The sequence below is a fragment of the Phyllopteryx taeniolatus genome, chromosome 1 (genome assembly GCF_024500385.1).
Source record: "Phyllopteryx taeniolatus isolate TA_2022b chromosome 1, UOR_Ptae_1.2, whole genome shotgun sequence".
In the NCBI taxonomy this organism is placed as follows: domain Eukaryota; kingdom Metazoa; phylum Chordata; class Actinopteri; order Syngnathiformes; family Syngnathidae; genus Phyllopteryx; species Phyllopteryx taeniolatus.
Window position 1 is genome coordinate 51,018,238 of NC_084502.1, and position 19,125 is coordinate 51,037,362.

Below are 19,125 nucleotides of genomic sequence, written 5' to 3' on the forward strand. Positions count from 1 at the left end.
AGGAAAATTTCTCACAAACCATATTCAACGTAAGACAAAACACTAATTACATCTGTTCAAGATTCAAATGGCATTTGCGACTGGCTAGGCTAATACTGCTAGTTCAACTACGCGAGGGCGTTAGAGAGGAAGAAACACAGCGAAAGTGAAGGCTGAATCAGTCACAATCAAACCAGATGGATGGACATTCTATGCCACACAAAGCTACAGGACTGTAACCGCATACCCTGAGTTGCTTGCAGCAAGTCTGTGACGTACAGTATGTTATTTTGCACTCCCTGAGTGTGCTTTAAACTATTTGACACCCCAGTTGTAGTTTACTGTAAAACTAAAAACGAAACAAAAAGAATTACACACATTGTATATTTAAATACAAGACACATTGTTTTTGAAATCGCCAGCCTAATGCTAACACAGTCGATGGAAAACCCTATTGACGGGCTATCTTAAATTAGCATTGGATAACTGGAGAGATTTACCTTCAAATAACCAATATTTACACAAACACGCCATAATAACACATATAGATAGGTAATATACTGTAGCAATACTCAATGGCATATAGCGGCTGAAATACGTATTGAACACATCACCATTTTTCTCTTTACATATATTTCCAAAGGTGCTGTTGACGTGAAGCTTTCACCAGATTTTGGGAACAACTCAAGTAATCCCTCCATCCATTTTCTGAGCCGCTTCTCCTCAGTAGGGTCGCGGGCGTGCTGGAGCCTATCCCAGCTGTCATCGGGCAGGAGGCGGGGTACACCCTGAACTGGTTGCCAGCCAATCGCAGGGCACATACAAACAAACAACCATTCGCACTCACAGTCATGCCTACGGGCAATTTAGAGTCTCCAATTAATGCATGTTTTTGGGATGTGGGAGGAAACCGGAGTGCCCGGAGAAAGCCCACGCAGGCACGGGGAGAACATGCAAACTCCACACAGGCGGGGCCGGGGATTGAACCCCGGTCCTCAGAACTGTGAGGCTGACGCTCTAACCAGTCGTCCACCGTGCCGCCCTCAAGTAATCCATACATACAAAAAGTAGAACAAATAAGCTAAAAAAATAAGTTATAATGTAAAAATACACAGGGAAAAAGTATTGAACACGCCAACTGCAATTCATTTAATACTTTGTACAAAAGCATTCGTTTGCAATGACAGCTTCAAGATGTCCCATGCATGAAGAAACTAGTCGCATGCATTGCTCTGGTGTGATTTTGGCCCATTCCTCCGCACAAGCAGTCTTCAAATCTTGGTTCTGTGGGCTTCTTTTATGGACCTTGAGTTTCACTTCTTTCCATAGATTTTCGATTGGATTCAAGTCAGGTGATTGGCTGGGCCATTCTAGCGTCTTTATTTTTTTTTCTTTGAAACCAATTGAGAGTTTTTTTCTTTTCACTGAGGCACTCTCCGTGAAGGGAGCGTGCACAACTCATGCAATATTTGCAGATGAAATCAGCGCTCCTCCCCATACTCTCTCCGGCTCACTCAGTGGAGGAGCAAGGAGGATCTTGTGTGAGCATCTGTGAACTCAGGGAGAGAGAAAAAAAAGAACGGCTCCCAACCAAACGCGACTCGGTTCCCATCAGTCATGTTAATGAGTCGTTCAAAAGATTCGGTTCGTTCGTGAACGTCACAGCTCTACTGGCGAGCAGATACCTTTAATATTAGCATTCTGATGTATAGCGGGAGCAAGAGGTTCGTTGAATATTGCAAATAGCACTGGTGAAAGTGGACATCCTTGTCTGCTTCCTCTTTGTAGCGTAAAACCTTGTGATATGATCCTATTCGTGGTGACTGACACTTTCGGCGAGTTGAATAAAGTTGCTACCCAATGTATAAAACAGGAAAGCCCAGTTAACTTTATCGAAAGCTTTCTCTGCGTCAAGTGACATGATGATTGCTTTTAGATTTTTAGGCTGTGACATGGTTATTCAATTTAATAGGCCTCTGACATTGTTTGTGGAACTTCTACCTTTAATGAATGCTGTCTGGTTATAGTGGATTATCGACAGGAGTACCTTTTCAAGTATCGCCGCAAGGACTTTCGAGATAATCTTGATATATACATTAATCAGTGATAAGGGCCAATAATTAATCGGGAGAGTGGGGTCTTTGCCTGACTTTAGTAGTAATTTAATTGAAGCTGTGTTCATATGGCTACTTATTTGACTTTTATCGTTTATCTCCTTGACTGTTCTGAAAAAATAGAGGTGCTAGTATTGGCCATAAATGTTCAATGAATTCAACGGAGATTCCGTCCAGGCCAGGCGCTCGTCCTGATAGCGTTTTTTAAAAAGCATTATGTAATTATGTGATGGTTAAAGACCGTCTTTAATTTCTGTATTTAAAGGTCAGATGACAAAGATGTTATGGGGTCAGTTAAAATTGTTTATGTTATGTAATACATGCACGTAACTTCCAGCAAGTTTTCAACCATAGTTTAGCTAAAAATTTGGTTTTTATGACACATATTGAGTCCTCCCCAAACATACCTGAAGCTCAAAACATTGGGTTGTGGTTACTCTATCCACCGCAAGGGCTATCAGAAGTGACGTTGCAATTGCCTAACAGCGCACTATACACAATGGCGAGCAACGTGTTGGAATATGAGGAGGAGGAGGATTTAGATTTTTTTCCAACTCCCCAGTGTGTAGTAACCATAATAGAGTTGTAGGTATATACAAGGAAATGCTCACCTCTTGTCTGCGCCGCTTCGCTGCTGCACCGTGGCGGTTGCGAGATTTAGCTCTGTTGCTGGCGGTTGAGGTCCCAATGGCCGTAGGAATAATAGTTGGCACCGCAGCTGGTTTCAGCCTCTGCCTCTGTATGCAATGCTTTCTGTTAAGCCTTTCTCAAAACACGCCAGTTCGAAGTGATCAGGTTGGAATGCTTGCTAGGCACCCATAGCTGACCAAGTTTCTTCCCCTGCCGATTGACTTTCCCTATCCACTGGTCACATATTCCTTTTTCACTTGTTAAGCCCAAAAAAAAAACTCTTGCCGCTGCCTGAACCATTTGTACAACCTAATGCCACACAATAAACCATCATGACATCTTTAAATCATATGACAAAAAAATATACAAGGACGGGAAAAACAGCATGGAACAATAGCACAGAACGCCGAATGAACAGGATGTCACAGCGATCTCAAAGAGACGAAGACCGGAAGGCACAGGATGCAAAAAGCAGAAGGCACATTCTGCATCACATTTATCGATTTAACTGCTGTATATCTGCTGTATAATAACTTCAAAATGGCAGTGGTGGTTTTTAAAGGGGTTCCAGAGTTTTCAAAAAAAAAATTAAAATATTTGTCCTCTGACCTTTTAACTGAGGGATATTTAGATCTTTAATAAAAGTTAAAAAAAAATTTTTACCATTTCGCACATGCCAATTTCCACCACTCCGACACGGACCTGTGGCCTCATGTACAAAGACTTGCGTGGATTTCCTCCAAAACATGGCGTACGTTCAAATCCAGAAAACGTCGTACGCACAAAAATATTTAGATGTATGAAACTCATGAATCCAAGCACATTTCCTTCATACATTTCAATCAATGTGGAAATGAGCGTATGTTGGAGTCGCCGACTCCTCCCTGTCCACGCCCATATTTGAATATGCAAATCAAATTTAAATGAACCCTGCACCTGAGATGCCGATCTCCGCATGATCAGAAAAAAAGGAAAATGAGCAAGGTAATGAAGAGAAATATTTTTTCTGAATGTGAAGTTGCTCAATGAAGTGAAGGCACACAAGAAAATCCTCTTTGGCACGCTGTCGGACAGCGCGTGTGCGGCTGTCAATGCTGTGGAGACAGAATAGCGCGCACACGCTGAACTAAAAAAGAAGTGGTCAGACATTAAGGTGGATGTGAAGCGGACGACAGCTGCCCACCGCCACAGCGTGGCCAAAAAAAGGCGTCAGAACCGGCGCGGAGGGCCTCACCCCGTTGGAGGAGAGAATTGCTGCAATCATGGGTGACGCTGCTCTCTCAGGCGTGATGGGAGGACATGTGGCTGACTATGATCACCCCACAAGCTTAATACCATGTATTTTTAGAACTCATAACAAAAGTGTTCATACAGTAACCTACACTCAGCCCTGTGAGATAAAGGTTCATGCGTAAATGTTGCGTGTGTGGTATTTGTAATAAATCTTTCTAATTCAAATAGAAGCGCATCAGCATATCAAAGAGGATATCGCGTACCCTGCGAGAGGCAGGGTACGCCCTAAACTTATGACCAGCCAATGGCAGTGGAAAAGCTCCTTGCAGGTGAAAAAAAGTGCAGATGTTTTTTATGATTATTCATATTATTTAATATGAAACGATATGTTGACGTTCGGCCATCGGCGTAATGTGGTAGGGACACATTATTGCCACTGGCCAGTTGGTGAATGTACAGTTGGTGAGCGTTATGAGCCAGGTGTGTCATTTTAGGGTCTCTTGATCCAGAGTACGTATCTGGCATGAGGGTGCGTAAATGACAGATTTAAGTGGACAGGAGAATGCGTGCAGCCACAAAACTGCACAGCTGTGTGCTTTTTCAGACTTTCGTACACAGGAGCGCCCACTAACTTATTGATTGCTTCACGGTATCTTTCACTACATAATGTCGAATAAAACACGAGTAACTCACTCCGGTATAGCAGCTACTGGCTATTGTTAACAGGGCACTTTTACATGCGTACAATACTTGTCGCCACTCACTTGTCATTAAAGCACACAGCCGAACAAATGTATAATCGTATACACACGCTATCTTCTACCAACTGCATTGCAAGCTGTGCTTGTCCAGCCACTGTGACGTTATCACCCGTGCACAAAATCACATGAACAGGACCGCTTGAAGAACAATAGTACACAAATTAATAGCTTAACCCTCTGTAGGACACTCATGAAAATACTTTTTTCTCCTGTACTTCAGTTTTTTTCCTTGACTACAATCCTTGTCTCTTTGTGCATATACAACCCCAATTTCAATGAAGTTGGTACGTGTTAAACATAAATAAAAACAGAATACAATGATTTGCAAATCATGGTCAACCTGTATTTAATTGAATACACTACAAAGACAAGATATTTAACGTTCAAACTGATAAACTTTATTGTTTTTAGAAAATAATCATTAACTTAGAATTTTATGGCTCCAACACATTCCAAAAAAGCTGGGACAGGTGGGGAAAAAAGTGAGAAAGTTGAGGAATGCTCATCCAACACCTGTTTGGAACATCCCACAGGTGAACAGGCTAATTGGGAACAGGAGGGTGCTATGATTGGGTATAAAAGGAGCTTCCCTGGATTGCTCAGTCATTCACAAGCAAAGATGGGGCGAGGTTCACCTCTATGTGAACAAGTGCGTGAGAAAATAGTCAAACAGTTTAAGGACAATATTCCTCAAAGTACAATTGCAAGGAATTTAGGGATTTCATCATTTACGGTCCATAATATCATCAAAAGGTTCAGAGAATCTGGAGAAATCACTGCATGTAAGCGGCAAGGCCGAAAACCAACATTGAATGCCCGTGACCTTCGATCCCTCAGGCGGCACTGCATCAAAAACCGACATCAATGTGTAAAGGATATCACCACGTAGGCTCAGGAACACTTCAGAAAACCAATGTCAGTAAATACAGTTTGGCGCTACATCCGTAAGTGCAACTTGAAACTCGACTATGCAAAGCAAAAGCCATTTATCAACAACACTCAGAAACGCCGCCAGCTTCTCTGGGCCCGAGCTCATCTAAGATGGATTGATGCAAAGTGGAAAAGTGTTCTGTGGTTTGACGAGTCCACATTTCAAATTGTTTTTGGAAATGGTGGACGTCGTGTCCTCCGGGCCAAAGAGGAAAAGACTGTTATGGACGCAAAGTTCCAAAGCCAGCATCTGTGATGGTATGGGGCTGTGTTAGTGCCAATGGCATGGTTAACTTACATATCTGTGAAGGCACCATTAATGCTGAAAGGCACATACAGGTTTTGGAGAAACATATGCTGCCATCCAAGCAACGTCTTTTTCACGGACACCCCTGCTTATTTCAGCAAGACAATGCCAAACCACATTCTGCACGTGTTACAACAGCGCGGCTTCATAGTAAAAGAGTGCGGGTACTAGACTGGCCTGCCTGCAGTCCAGACCTGTCACCCATTGAAAATGTGTGGCGCATTATGAAGCGTAAAATATGACAACGGAGAACCCGGACTGTTGAAAAGCTGAAGCTGTACATCAAGCAAGAATGGGAAAGAATTCCACCTACAAAGCTTCAACAATTCGTGTCCTCAGTTCCCAAACGTTTATTTAATGTTGTTAAAAGAAAACATGAAAACAATGGTAAACATGGCCCTGTCCCAGCTTTTTTGGAACGTGTTGCAGCCATAAAATTCTAATGATTATTTGCTAAAAACAATAAAGTTTAGCAGTTTGAACATTAAATAGCTTGTCTTTGGAGTGTATTCAATTAAATATAGGTTGAACATGATTTGCAAATCATTGTATTCTGTTTTTATTTATGTTTAACACAACGTCCCAACTTCATTGGAATTGGGGTTGTATGTTTAGTTGTGTGAGTGTGGTTTTCTAAGAGCGAAAGACCATAAAGTACAAATAGGCAAGCACACATAACATGGGATCAATAAGTACACTTTACAAAGCACATTTTGTTTGTATAGTGACAACTAAAGGCATTCTATTCTATTGTAATCTAACCTATTCTCTTGAAACGATGTTAAGCCAGCAACATTCAAGCAGCAAAAAGAGCACTTCCAGTTGTTACTCTAATTTTGAAACTCAAAATTACATCACGGTTCAAATCCGGCCTCGCCTGTGTTGAGTTTCCATGTTCTCCCCGTGCCTGTGTGGGTTTTCTCTGGGTACTCCGGTTTCTTCCCACATCCCACAAACATGCATGCTCGGTTAATTGAAGACTCTAAATTGTCCGTAGGTGTCAATGTGAGTGTGAATGGTCATTTGTTTATATGTGTCCTGCGATTGGCTGGCGACCAGTTCAGGGTGTACCCTGCCTTTCACCCAAGGTTAGCTGGGATAGGCTCCAGCATACTCACGACCCGTATGAGGAGAAGCGGTGTTGAAAAGGGATGGATGGAATTACATCACATCCAGTGGCGGACTCTAACTTGACGATTGCCACAAGGCGTTACCTGTGATACCGATGCATAAATGAAGACAAATTATAAAGATGAACACATTTCCTCGAACAATAAATGACCTTGTGGCCATGTACTGCAAATGTACAGTAGATCACAGACAGCCAGAACACAGCATGAACTGGAGGCGACAGAGTTGAGACAGCATGCGCGGATTTGATTTGAGGGGGCATGGCATTTGAGAGCACTGCCTCCTCTTGCCCCAGCATATCGGAGGCCGAACCACTGATATGCAATCACTTACTTGCGTACACTACTCTCACACACACTGCTGAAATGTTTTCACTTACATGACTGAAACAGTCTTCACACTTACTACTGAAACACACACTACTGAAACATGCGCTGCTGCTTCAGTTAAGCAACTTGCTTACCCTAAATACTTGCCTGCGCATTTTTGTTGAAAACCCCAAAATATGAATTTTTACTGAAACACCTTCCGTTGTAAGTGAAATCCTCTCGCATATACAGTAAGACTGAAATGTTCTCATCTTCAGTAGTGTGAGAATATTCCATATTGTGTATGAGTGTTTGAGTAGTGACTATAAAAGCGTTTCTGTCGTGAATGTGAGAGTATTTCAGGAGTTTATGTGAAAGCATTTCAGTAGTGACTGTGTGAGTGTCTGTCTGTGTGTACGAGCGTTTCAGTGATGTATGTGAGAGGTTTTCCATAATCAATATGAGCAGAAATCCTGAATTTTGTCTGATGGCACCTCATATATTCCTGCATGTGTGTACAGGAGCCCCTGTTTCCTGCCCGCGTGGTTTATGACTTGTTGTTCTACTTCATTGTCATCATCATTGTCCTCAACCTCATCTTCGGTGTCATCATCGACACCTTTGCTGACCTGAGGAGTGAGAAGCAGAAGAAGGAGGAGATCCTGAAGACCACCTGTTTCATCTGCTGTCAGTCCACACCGTACATTCAATCATATTCATCACATTTATACACTAATACTGTTATGTTCATCTTTTGATAACTGTACATGAAGTCATACTACACATTTTTACAAAAGTAAATGTATACCATATTTTGAGATTCACATTCCAGTAATAAGTAAAACTATTATTTCATGCGGCGGCACGGTGGCCGACTGGTTAGAGCGTCAGCCTCACAGTTCTGAGGTGCGGGGTTCAATCCCCGTCCCCGCCTGTGTGGAGTTTGCATGTTCTCCCCGTGCCTGCGTGGGTTTTCTCCGGGCACTCCGGTTTCCTCCCACATCCCAAAAACATGCATTAATTGGAGACTCTAAATTGCCCGTAGGCATGACTGTGAGTGCGAATGGTTGTTAGTTTCTATGTGCCCTGCGATTGGCTGGCAAACAGTTCAGGGTGTACCCCGCCTCCTGCCCGATGACAGCTGGGATAGGCTCCAGCACGCCCGCGACCCTAGTGAGGAGAAGCGGCTCAGAAAATGGATGGATGGATTATTTCATGCACATCAATGTCAGACAATATCCATGTACAGTATAATATCTATATATACTAATATCTATATTTAATGATATAATGATATAATAGCATCTCTATATAATAATATATATATTAATATTCTATAATTTCCATACATAATAATATCAATATGTAATATCCTTGCATAATAACACCCATATACAGTGGGGCAAAAAAGTATTTAGTCAGCCACCAATTGTGCAAGTTCTCCCACTTAAAAAGATGAGAGAGGCCTGTAATTTTCATCGCTTATCTGAGGTCGGGTCGCGGGTGCAGTAGCTTCAGCAGGGAAACCCAGACTTCCCTCTCCACAGCCACTTCCTCCAGCTCTTCTGAGGGGATCCCGAGGCGTTCACAGGCAAACCGAGAGAAGTTGTCTCTCCAGCGTATCCTGGGTTGTCCCCGGGGTCTCCTCCCAGTGGGACGTGCCCGGAACACCTCAACAGGGAGGCGTCCAGGAGGCATCCTAAACAGATGCCCGAGCCACCTCATCTGGGTCTTCTCAATACGGAGGAGCAGCGACTCTACTCTGAGCCCCTCACGGATGACCCAGCTTCTCACCCTATCTCTAAATGAGAGCCCGGACACCCTGCGGAGGAAACTCATTTCGGACGCTTGTATCCAGGATCTTGTTCTTTCGATCACGACCCACATCTCGTGACCATAGGTGTGGATAGGAACGTAGATCGACCGGTAAATAGAGAGCTTCGACTTTCGGCTTAGCTCCTTCTTCACCACAACGGACCGATACAAAGTCCGCATCACTGCAGACACTACACCGATCTGCCTGTCGAGCTCACGTTCCATTTTTCCCTCACTTGTGAACATGACCCCAAGATATTTGAACTCCTCCACTTGGAGAAGGATCTCATCCCCGACCTGGAGATGTCACGTCCACCCTTTTCCGACTGAGGACCATGCTCTCAGATTTAAAGATGCTGATTCTCATCCCAGCCGCTTCACACTCGGCTACGAACCGCTCCAGTGAGAGTTGGAGATCACGGCCCGATGAAGCCAACAGAACCACATCATCTGCAAGAAGCAAAGATGCAATACTGAGGCCACCAAACTGGACACCCTCTACGCCTCGGGTGCGCCTAGAAATTCTGTCCATAAAAGTTATGAACAGAATCAGTGACAAAGGGCAGCCTTGTCCAACCCTCACTGGAAGAGAGTCCGACTTACTGCCGGCATTGCGTACCAAACTCTGACACCGGTCGTATAGGGACCGAAAAGCCCATATCAGGGGGTTCGGTACCCCATACTCCCAAAGCACCCCCCACAGGACTCCACAAGGGACACGGTCGAACGCTTTCTACAAGTCCACAAAACAGTTAGGTGAACTCCCGTGCACCCTCGAGGACCCTACCAAGGGTGAATAGCTGGTCCACTGTTCCACGGCCACACTCCTCCTCCTGAATCTGAGATTCGACTTCCCGACGGACCCTCCTCTCCAGCACCCCTGAATAGACCTTACCAGGGAGGCTGAGGAATGTGATCCCCCTGTAGTTGGAACACAACCACCAGTCCCCCTTCTTAAAAACGGGACCACCACCCCAGTCTGCCAATCCAGAGGCACTGTCCCCAATGTCCCCGCGATGTTGCAGAGGTGTGTCAACTAGGACAGCCCTACAACATCCAGAGCCTTCAGGAACTCCGGGGGAATCTCTTCCACCCCTGGGGCCTTGCCACCAAAGGAGCTTTTTAACCACTTCGGTGACCTCAAACCCAGAGATAGGAGACCGCAGGCTCTGCTTCCTCATGGGAAGGCGTATCGGTGGAATTGAGGAGGTCTTCGAAATATTCTCCCCACCAGAATTTCCTCGAAGCCGGCCCGAAGTCGTTCTCCATGGCCTCACCGAACTTCTCCCACGCCCGAATTTTTGCCTCAGCGACCACCAAAGCTGCATTCCACTTGGCCAGCCGGTACCCATCAGCTCCCTCAGGAGTGCCACAGGCCAAAAGGGCCCGATAGGACTCCTTCAGCTTGACGACATCCCTCACCGTTGGTGTCCACCAACGGGTTCGGGGCTTGCCGCCACAACAGGTACAGACTACCTTACGGCCACAGCTCCAGTTGGCCGCCTCGGCAATCGAGGCACGGGAAAAAAATAAATCCAGAAAATCACATTGTCTGATTTTTCATGAATTGGTAAATTCCTCTGTAAAATAAGTATTTGGTCACCGACAAAGAAGCAAGATTTCTGGCTCTCACAGACCTGTAACTTCTCCTTTAAGGCTCCTCTGTCCTCCACTCATTACCTGTATTAATGGTACCTGTTTGAACTCGTTATCAGTATAAAAGACAACTGTCCAAAACCTTAAACAGTCACACTCCAAACTCCACTATGGCCAAGACCAAAGAGCTGTCAAAGGACACCAGAAACAAAATTGTAGACCTGCACCAGGCTGGGAAGACTGAATCTGCTTGGTTTGAAGAAATCAACTTTGGGAGCAATTATTGGAAAATGGAAGACATAGAAGACCACTGATAATCTCCCTCAATCAGCGGCTCCACGCAAGATATCACCCCGTGGGGTCAAAATGATCACAAGAACGTTGAGCAAAAATCCCAGAACCACATGGGGGACCTAGTGAATGACCTGCAGAGAGCTGGGACCAAAGTAACAAAGACACTACACCGCCAGGGACTCAAATCCTCCAGTGCCAGACGTGTCCCCCTGCTTAAGCCAGTACATGTCCAGGCCTGTCTGAAGTTTGCTAGAGAGCATTTGGATGATCCAGAAGGGGATTGGGAGAATATCATATGGTCAGATGAAACCAAAATAGAACTTTTTGGTAAAAACTCAACTTGTCGTGTTTGGAGGAGAAAGAATGCTCAGTTGCATCCAAAGAATACCATACCTACTGTGAAGCATGGGGATGGAAACATCATGCTTTGGGGCTGTTTTTCTGCAAAGGGACTAGGATGATTGATCCGTGTAAAGGAAAGAATGAATGTGGCCATGTATCGTGAGATTTTTAGTGAAAACCTCCTTCCATCAGCAAGGGCATTGAAGATGAAACGTGGCTGGGTCTTTCAGCATGACAATGATCCCAAACACACCGCTGGGGCAATGAAGGAGTGGCTTCATAAGAAGCAATTCAAGGGTCCAGATCTCAACCCCATAGAAGATCTTTGGAGGGAGTTGAAAGTCTGTGTTTCCCAGCGACAGCCCCAAAACATCATTGCTCTAGAGGAGATCTGCATGGAGGAATGGGCCAAAACACCAGCAACAGTGTGTGAAAACCTTGTGAAGACTTAAAGAAAACATTTGACCTCTGTCATTGCCAACAACGGGTATATAATAAAGTATTGAGATGAACTATTGTTATTGGGTAAATACTTATTTTCCACCATAATTTGCTCATAAATTCTTGAAAAATCAGACAATGTGATTTTCTGAATTTTTGTTTTCCTCATTTTGTCTCTCATAGTTGAGGTATACCTATGATGATAATTACAGGTCTCGCACATGTTTTTAAGTGGGAGAACTTGCGCAATTGGTGGCTGACAAAATGCTTTTTGCCCCACTGTAATTATATAAATATAAAATATCCATATACAATAATGTAAACAATATCCATATTTTATAATATCCATACATACAGTGCCGTGAAAAAGTATTGGAGCCCTTCTCAAATACTGATATTTTTGTATCGTTTCCCCACTTGAATGTTTAAGATCATCAAACAAATACAAATATCAGACAAATGTAACCCAAGTTAACTTAAAATGCAGTTTTTAAATGCTGATATCATTTATTAAGGGAAAAAAAAAAGATTCAAAGTTACCTGGCCCGTTGTGAAAAAGTAATTACCCTCCTTGTTAAATCATGAAATAATAATGGCTAATCATCCATTTCCACACCACTTATCCTGGTTAGGGTTGCATGGCGCTGGAGCCTATGCCAGCTGACTTCGGGCGAAAGGCGGACTGCACCCTGAACTGGTCGCCAGTCAGTCACAGGGCACATATAGACACGGACAACCATTCGCACTCACATTCACACCGTCACTGAGTGGGAACTGAACCCACGCTGCCTCCACCAAAGTCAGGCGAGTGTACCACTACACCATCAGTGACTCAATGGCTAATCAGTTTTTGGTTAATTTTCACTGATGTGATCACACCTAAGCCTGATTACTTCCAGACCTGTTCAATCAACAAATCACTTAAAAAGAATCTGTGCTGAGAAAATCAAGGCAGACAAAAGATCTAAAAAATCTGCAACAAAATGACACCATCCAAATAAATTTCAGAACTGTCAAGAAATAAAGTATTTGACATCTATCAGTCTGGAAAGGGTTACAAAAGCCGTTTCTAAAGCTTTACGATTCCAGCGAACCTTAGGGAGACCCATTATCCTCACATGGAGAAAACATGGAACAGTGGTGAACCTTACCAGAAGTGGCCGGCCTACAAAGATTACCCCGAGAGAAGGAAGGGTTCTGATCGTCCCAAACATCTTCCATTTCAGGATTATGGAGGCCACTGTGCTCTGAGGAACCTTAAGTGCAGCAGAATTTTTTTTTGTAACATGGGAATCGAACAGGAGCGAGAGAATTCAAGATCAACGAATCCATGGTTCGCAAGTGGAGGAAGCAGGAAAACGAGCTTCGCCAAGTCAAGAAGACGAAGCTGAGTTTCCGTGGAAACAAGGCGAGGTGGCCCGAGTTGGAAGACCAACTTGAGCAATGGATTAATGATCATAGAACAGACATGAGAAGCGTCTCTACAGTCACCATTCGACTGAGGGCAATAACGCTTGCAGAAGAATTGAAAATCGAACATTTTCAAGGAGGTCCGTCTTCGTGCTTTCATTTTATGAAACGGCGCCATCTATCCATCCGGGCAAGGACTACCGTGGTGCAGCAACTTTCGCTCACTTTCGACATCCCCGTGAACCACACTGTAGAGAAGAAGGGGACCACCACGGTAGCGATACGCACAACAGGGCACGAGAAGTCTGCTTTTACTGTTGTGCTTGGTTGCCATGGTAATGGACAGAAACTGGTGATTTTTAAGAGGAAGACGCTGCCTAAAGAAAAGTTTCCAGCCGAAGTATCGTAAAGGCGAATCAAAATGGATGGATGGACGAGGAGAAAATGAGAGAGTGGCTGATTGAGGTGTATGTAAAGAGACCGTATGGTTTTTTCCACGCGTCACCGTCCCTGATGATCTGTGACTCTGTGAAAAACCAGGTGCAACTAAGACTGGAGGCAACGCCAGGCAAGTTACGGCACCATATGTGAATAGATTGTGGATGCTTGGGCTAAGGTATCTGCTTTGACTGTTGTCCGAGCTTTCGCGAAAGCCGGCATCATTGCTGAACAGCCCCCCGGCAACGAGACTGACTGACAATGACCAGAGGGAACCCGGCGTGTTTGTTGGAGAAGTTACCCAGCTGTTCATTTCGGATTCAGAAGATGAGGACGGAAATGTGTATGAGGATTGATAAAAAAATAGCGTGAGTACATTGTTAAATACTTCAATAAAGTACAACCAAACTCAGTTTTGCTCCCGCTGCCTTTTTAAAAACATTGTTTTAGCGTGCAGGCATGCTACCATATGTTTTAAGCTAGCGTATGTTTTACCATGCCTGCGCCCAATAATACGGTGCGCCTTATGTATGTGTTAAATACAGAAATAGACCCCATAACTGAGACCGCGTCTTTTAATGCGGTGCGCCCTATGGTCGTGAATATACGGTAAATGATTTTAACAAATGGCTGCAATATAACAAAGAGTGAAAAATGTAAGGGGGTATGAAAACCTTCCATACCCATTGTAGATCAACCTGTAAATTCACCTTTCAGTTCAGCTCCTTGTTCACCATGACATTACTTCATTACTGCAGACGCTGGACCAATCCTGTCAAACTCCAAATCCATTCTTTCCTCACTTGTGAACAAGAGATGATACTTGAACTCCTTCACATAGGGCAGGATCTCATTCCTGACCTTGAGAGGGCACTCTACCCCTTTCCCAACTGAGGACCACAGCCTCAGATTTGGATGTGCTGATTTCCATCCCAACTGCTCCTCACTTGGCCGCGAACCGCTCCATCGAGAGTTGAAGATCGCAGCTTCATGAAGCCATCAGAATCACATCATCTGCAAAAGCAGAGACACAATTCTGAGGTCACCAAAACAGACCCCCTCAACACCTCGACTGCGCCTAGAAATTCTATCCATAAAGGTTATGAACAGAATTTATGACAAACGGCAGCCTTGGCAGAGTCCAACTCTCACTGGATATGAATCCCACTTACTGCCGGAAATGCAGACCAAACTCTAACACCAGTCATAGAGGAATCAAACAGCCCTTATCAGGTCGCCTGGTACCCCATACTCCTGGAGCATCCAAATGGTACCCATCCATCCATCCATTTTCTGAGCCGCTTCTCCTCACTAGGGTCGCGGGCGTGCTGGAGCCTATCCCAGCTGTCATCGGGCAGGAGGCGGGGTACACCCTGAACTGGTTGCCAGCCAATCGCAGGGCACATAGAAACTAACAACCAGTCGCACTCACAGTCATGCCTACGGGCAATTTAGAGTCTCCAATTAATGCATGTTTTTGGGATGTGGGAGGAAACCGGAGTGCCCGGAGAAACCCCACGCAGGCACGGGGAGAACATGCAAACTCCACACAGGCGGGGACGGGGATTGAACCCCGCACCTCAGAACTGTGAGGCTGACGCTCTAACCAGTCGGCCACCGTGCCGCCCAAATGGTACCTTCATAAATATTTGAAAACAGTTCTAAAATATTAATTAGAAATATATTGGATTTACGTTAAATACAACTATACCGGTATTTGTTTTACAAATGTGCTGAACTGGATTTACAAAAAAAGCTTTAACCACTGTAACATCGGGCACATTTAATTCAGTGATTCCTTCATGTACCACTAGAGGGAGCCCGCGTGTCACTGGTGGTACCTGTAGACCACTTTGAGAACCGCTGATTTAGGTGAACGTATTGACTTTCAGAACGTGAACGGAGAGTTTACATATTACCATTCACACACTTTATTATTTTAGTTGACTGAATTTACTGGAGTTTTCGTTGACTATAATCTTATGGTATTTGGTCGACTAAAACCATGTAGATGACAAAATTATGACTAATAATAATAGTAATGGATTACACATATACACACACATTAACTAGCCTGACTCTCAAGTAAATCAGAACAAGTTAATGCATATTTCAAGTAACAAATATTTTGTTTACCTTCAAGTAATTGCATTGACACTTTACAACCGAAATACAAAATCCACACTTATCCGGAGGGAACATTCATTTGCTGTTCAGAGTTGTGGCCACCAGGGTCATTGGATATGTTTGGTTGAAGGATATGCCTTTCAAGAGCGGCTTAGTGTTAATAAAGTCACGGTCTCGCAACATATTAGGCAACGGTTTTGAGCTGGCTTCTGGAATAATAGAAAAGTACTGTCCATCCATTTTTAAAAACTCTCTTTACTGAGTCAGCTTTCAGTATTTAATCATTACAGTGGGTGATGGAGCGCTTTGTGTTTTTAGGTCTGGAGCGAGACAAGTTTGACAACAAGACGGTGTCGTTCGAGGAACACATCAAGCTGGAGCACAACATCTGGAACTACTTGTACTTTATTGTTCTGGTGCGCGAGAAGAACAAGACCGACTACACGGGGCCTGAGAGCTACGTGGCCATGATGATCAAGGTACGAGAGACGTACGTCACGCCCCTGAGACGCTGAGTGCCTTTCTGAACGCTTGCTGTGTTCCAGAACAACAACCTGGACTGGTTCCCCCGCATGCAAGCCATGTCGCTTGTGGTCACGGACAGTGACGGCGAGCAGAACGAGATGAGGATGCTGCAGGACAAGCTTGACTCCACCATGAAAGTGGTGCTGACGCTCACCACACAGCTTACAGAGCTCAAAGAGCAGGTACGCAAAGGAGCGAAATAAGACTCACTACATTCAGTGGTACCTTGACTTAGGAGTTTAATTACTAGTTTCTCAAATCAGCTTTTCCTGAAGGAAATGGAAAAGCCATTAATCTGTTCCAGCCCTTGAAAACCACCACCTTTTTTGTATGTATTTAATATGGAAAAATAGCACTTTTAACTTTCTACAGATCTAGATCTATCTGTAGTTAGCAAAAAACAAAGCTGCCTGAAATACTTGACACATTGTGCAGATGAAATTTATATGATGTGAGAGAACACAAAACTGAGTGTTCTGTGCAGATGACAAGAAGCATAGTTCGCAAACAAAAGCAATACTGTATGTGTTGGAAATGTTTGCAAAACCGATTTGGAAATGTACTGAGCCTCCACTAATAAGTTCCATCTTTATTGCTATATTTTTTTCCACTTCTCTCGAGCGGTGGAATGTCTGAAGCACACTCGTAAATCAAGTTATTGCTCGCCACAAAAACCAAAGAATAGAGCGACAGCTTGTGACTCGAAAAACTCCTAAATTGGGTGCAGTTGTAAGTAATTTAAATAACCCACAGATTATTTAAAAAAAAAAAAACATTTCTTCCTTACCGCTTATCCTCACTAGGGTCGCGGCCGTGCTACAGCCTATCCCAGCTGACTCTTGCCAAGAGCCCGGGTACACCCTGCACTGGTTGTCAGTCAATCGCAGGGCACACAAACATAGACAAACAACCATTCAGACTCACATTCACACCTCCTGGCAATTTAGAGTCTTCAATCAACCTACCATGCATGTTTTGGAATGTGGGAGGAAACCGTAGCACCCGGAGAAAACCCACACAGGCACGTGGAGAACATGCAAACTCCACACAGGCGATGCTGGACTCGAACCCAGTTCCTCAGAACTGCGAGGCAGATGTGCTAACAAGTCGTCCACTGTGCCGACATAAAGAAAAAACATGCAAAATATATAAATATCAAATATATATTTATTTATATACTGTGTATATATGCAGGGATCTTGTTTGATGATGAGCAGGGACGCATAAAGCATGGTGAATCTGCATCCACAGACGTAACGCATTGCTTACCCACGTATGTGTGTGTGTGTTGCTGAAGTGCTTGAGCGAGTCATTATCCACTAAAAGTACGAGTCCTGTGTTGATGCTAGCCAGTAGCCAGGCAGAGGAGGGTGGGTTATCGTTCCATAAATAAAACAGAGACCATTTTCAGGACTCATAAATTGTCACTGTTGTGTTAACACCCTGTCCGCCGCTCACCAAAGCAACGGGCCACTGGGGCAATAGGGTTGGCTCAGTCGAAGCACACAAGTGGGACACATTAGGGAAAGTTAACTATTTATTCATGGCTTAGAGTACTCTGGTGTATGATTTTTTTTTTTTTTTACAAGATGTACAGTCCAAGTGAAAAAGTATTGGCCCCCTTCTCAAATTATTATATTTTTGCATAGTTTCCCCACTTTAATGTTTAAGATCATTATTCAAAATTTCCTGGCCCTGCATGAAAAAGCAATGGGCCCCTAAACCTAATTAACTGGTTGGGGTATCCTCACCAGTCACAACTGTAATCAAGCATTTTCTAGCTGGCAATGAGTCTTCCACATCTCTGTGGAGATATTTTGGCCCACTCTTTCTGTCTGTCCCTCTTCCCGTCAAAACAGTTCGGTTCGACTGTTTCGGTTCGGTCCGTGTTTGTTCTGTTCATAACATGCGTGACTCTTATTTTACCAATGAGGCATCAAGTTAGTCAAAATCTATCTATCTATCTATCTATCTATCTATCTATCTATCTATCTATCTATCTATCTATCTATCTATCTATCCATCCATCCATCCATCCATCCATCCATCCATCCATCCATCCATCCATCCATCCATCCATCCATCCATCCATCCAGCATACCGCTTATCCTCACTGGTCACGGCCTTGCTAGAGCCTATCCCAGCGATCTTCGGGCGAGAGGCGGGGTACACCCTGAATTGGTTGCCAACCAATCATAGGGCTCATATAGCGGTTGAAATAAGTATTCAACTTTTTTATCATTAAGTGTATTTCCAAAGGTGCTATTGACATGAAATTTTCACCAGATGTTGGGAACAACCCATGTAATCCATACATACAAAGAAAGTAGAACAAATAAAATCTGAAATTAAGTTGTGTGTAATAATGTGAAATGACACAGGGAAAAAATATTGAACACGCCAACTGCAATTTATTTAATACTTTGTACAAAAGCCTTTGTTTTCAATGACAGCTTCAAGCCTGTATGGAGAAAACTAGTTGCATGCATTGCTCCGGTGTCATTTTGGCCCATTCCTCCACACAAGTAGTCTTCAAATCTTGAAGGTTCCGTGGGCTTCTTTTATGGACCTTGAGTTTAAGTTCTTGCCATAGATTTACGATTGGATTCGATTCAGGTGATTGGCTGGGCCATTGTAGCAGCTTTATTTTTTTCTTCTTTGAAACCAATTGGAGGTTTCCTTAGCAGTATGTTTTGGATCATTATCCTGCTGAAATGTCCACCCTCGTTTCATTTTCATCATCC

At 43.8% G+C, this 19,125-nt stretch overlaps 1 protein-coding gene across 1 annotated transcript in view; it reads left to right on the top strand.

Annotated features, from left to right (window-relative positions):
• itpr3 (inositol 1,4,5-trisphosphate receptor, type 3) overlaps nt 1–19,125 on the top strand; it is a 243,398-nt gene that overhangs the window by 209,985 nt on the left and 14,288 nt on the right. The window contains exons 55-57 of the mRNA XM_061748450.1: nt 7,915–8,080; nt 16,175–16,335; nt 16,402–16,563. Of these exons, the coding sequence (XP_061604434.1) occupies nt 7,915–8,080; nt 16,175–16,335; nt 16,402–16,563 (489 nt within the window). The remainder of the gene's footprint in view (nt 1–7,914; nt 8,081–16,174; nt 16,336–16,401; nt 16,564–19,125) is intronic.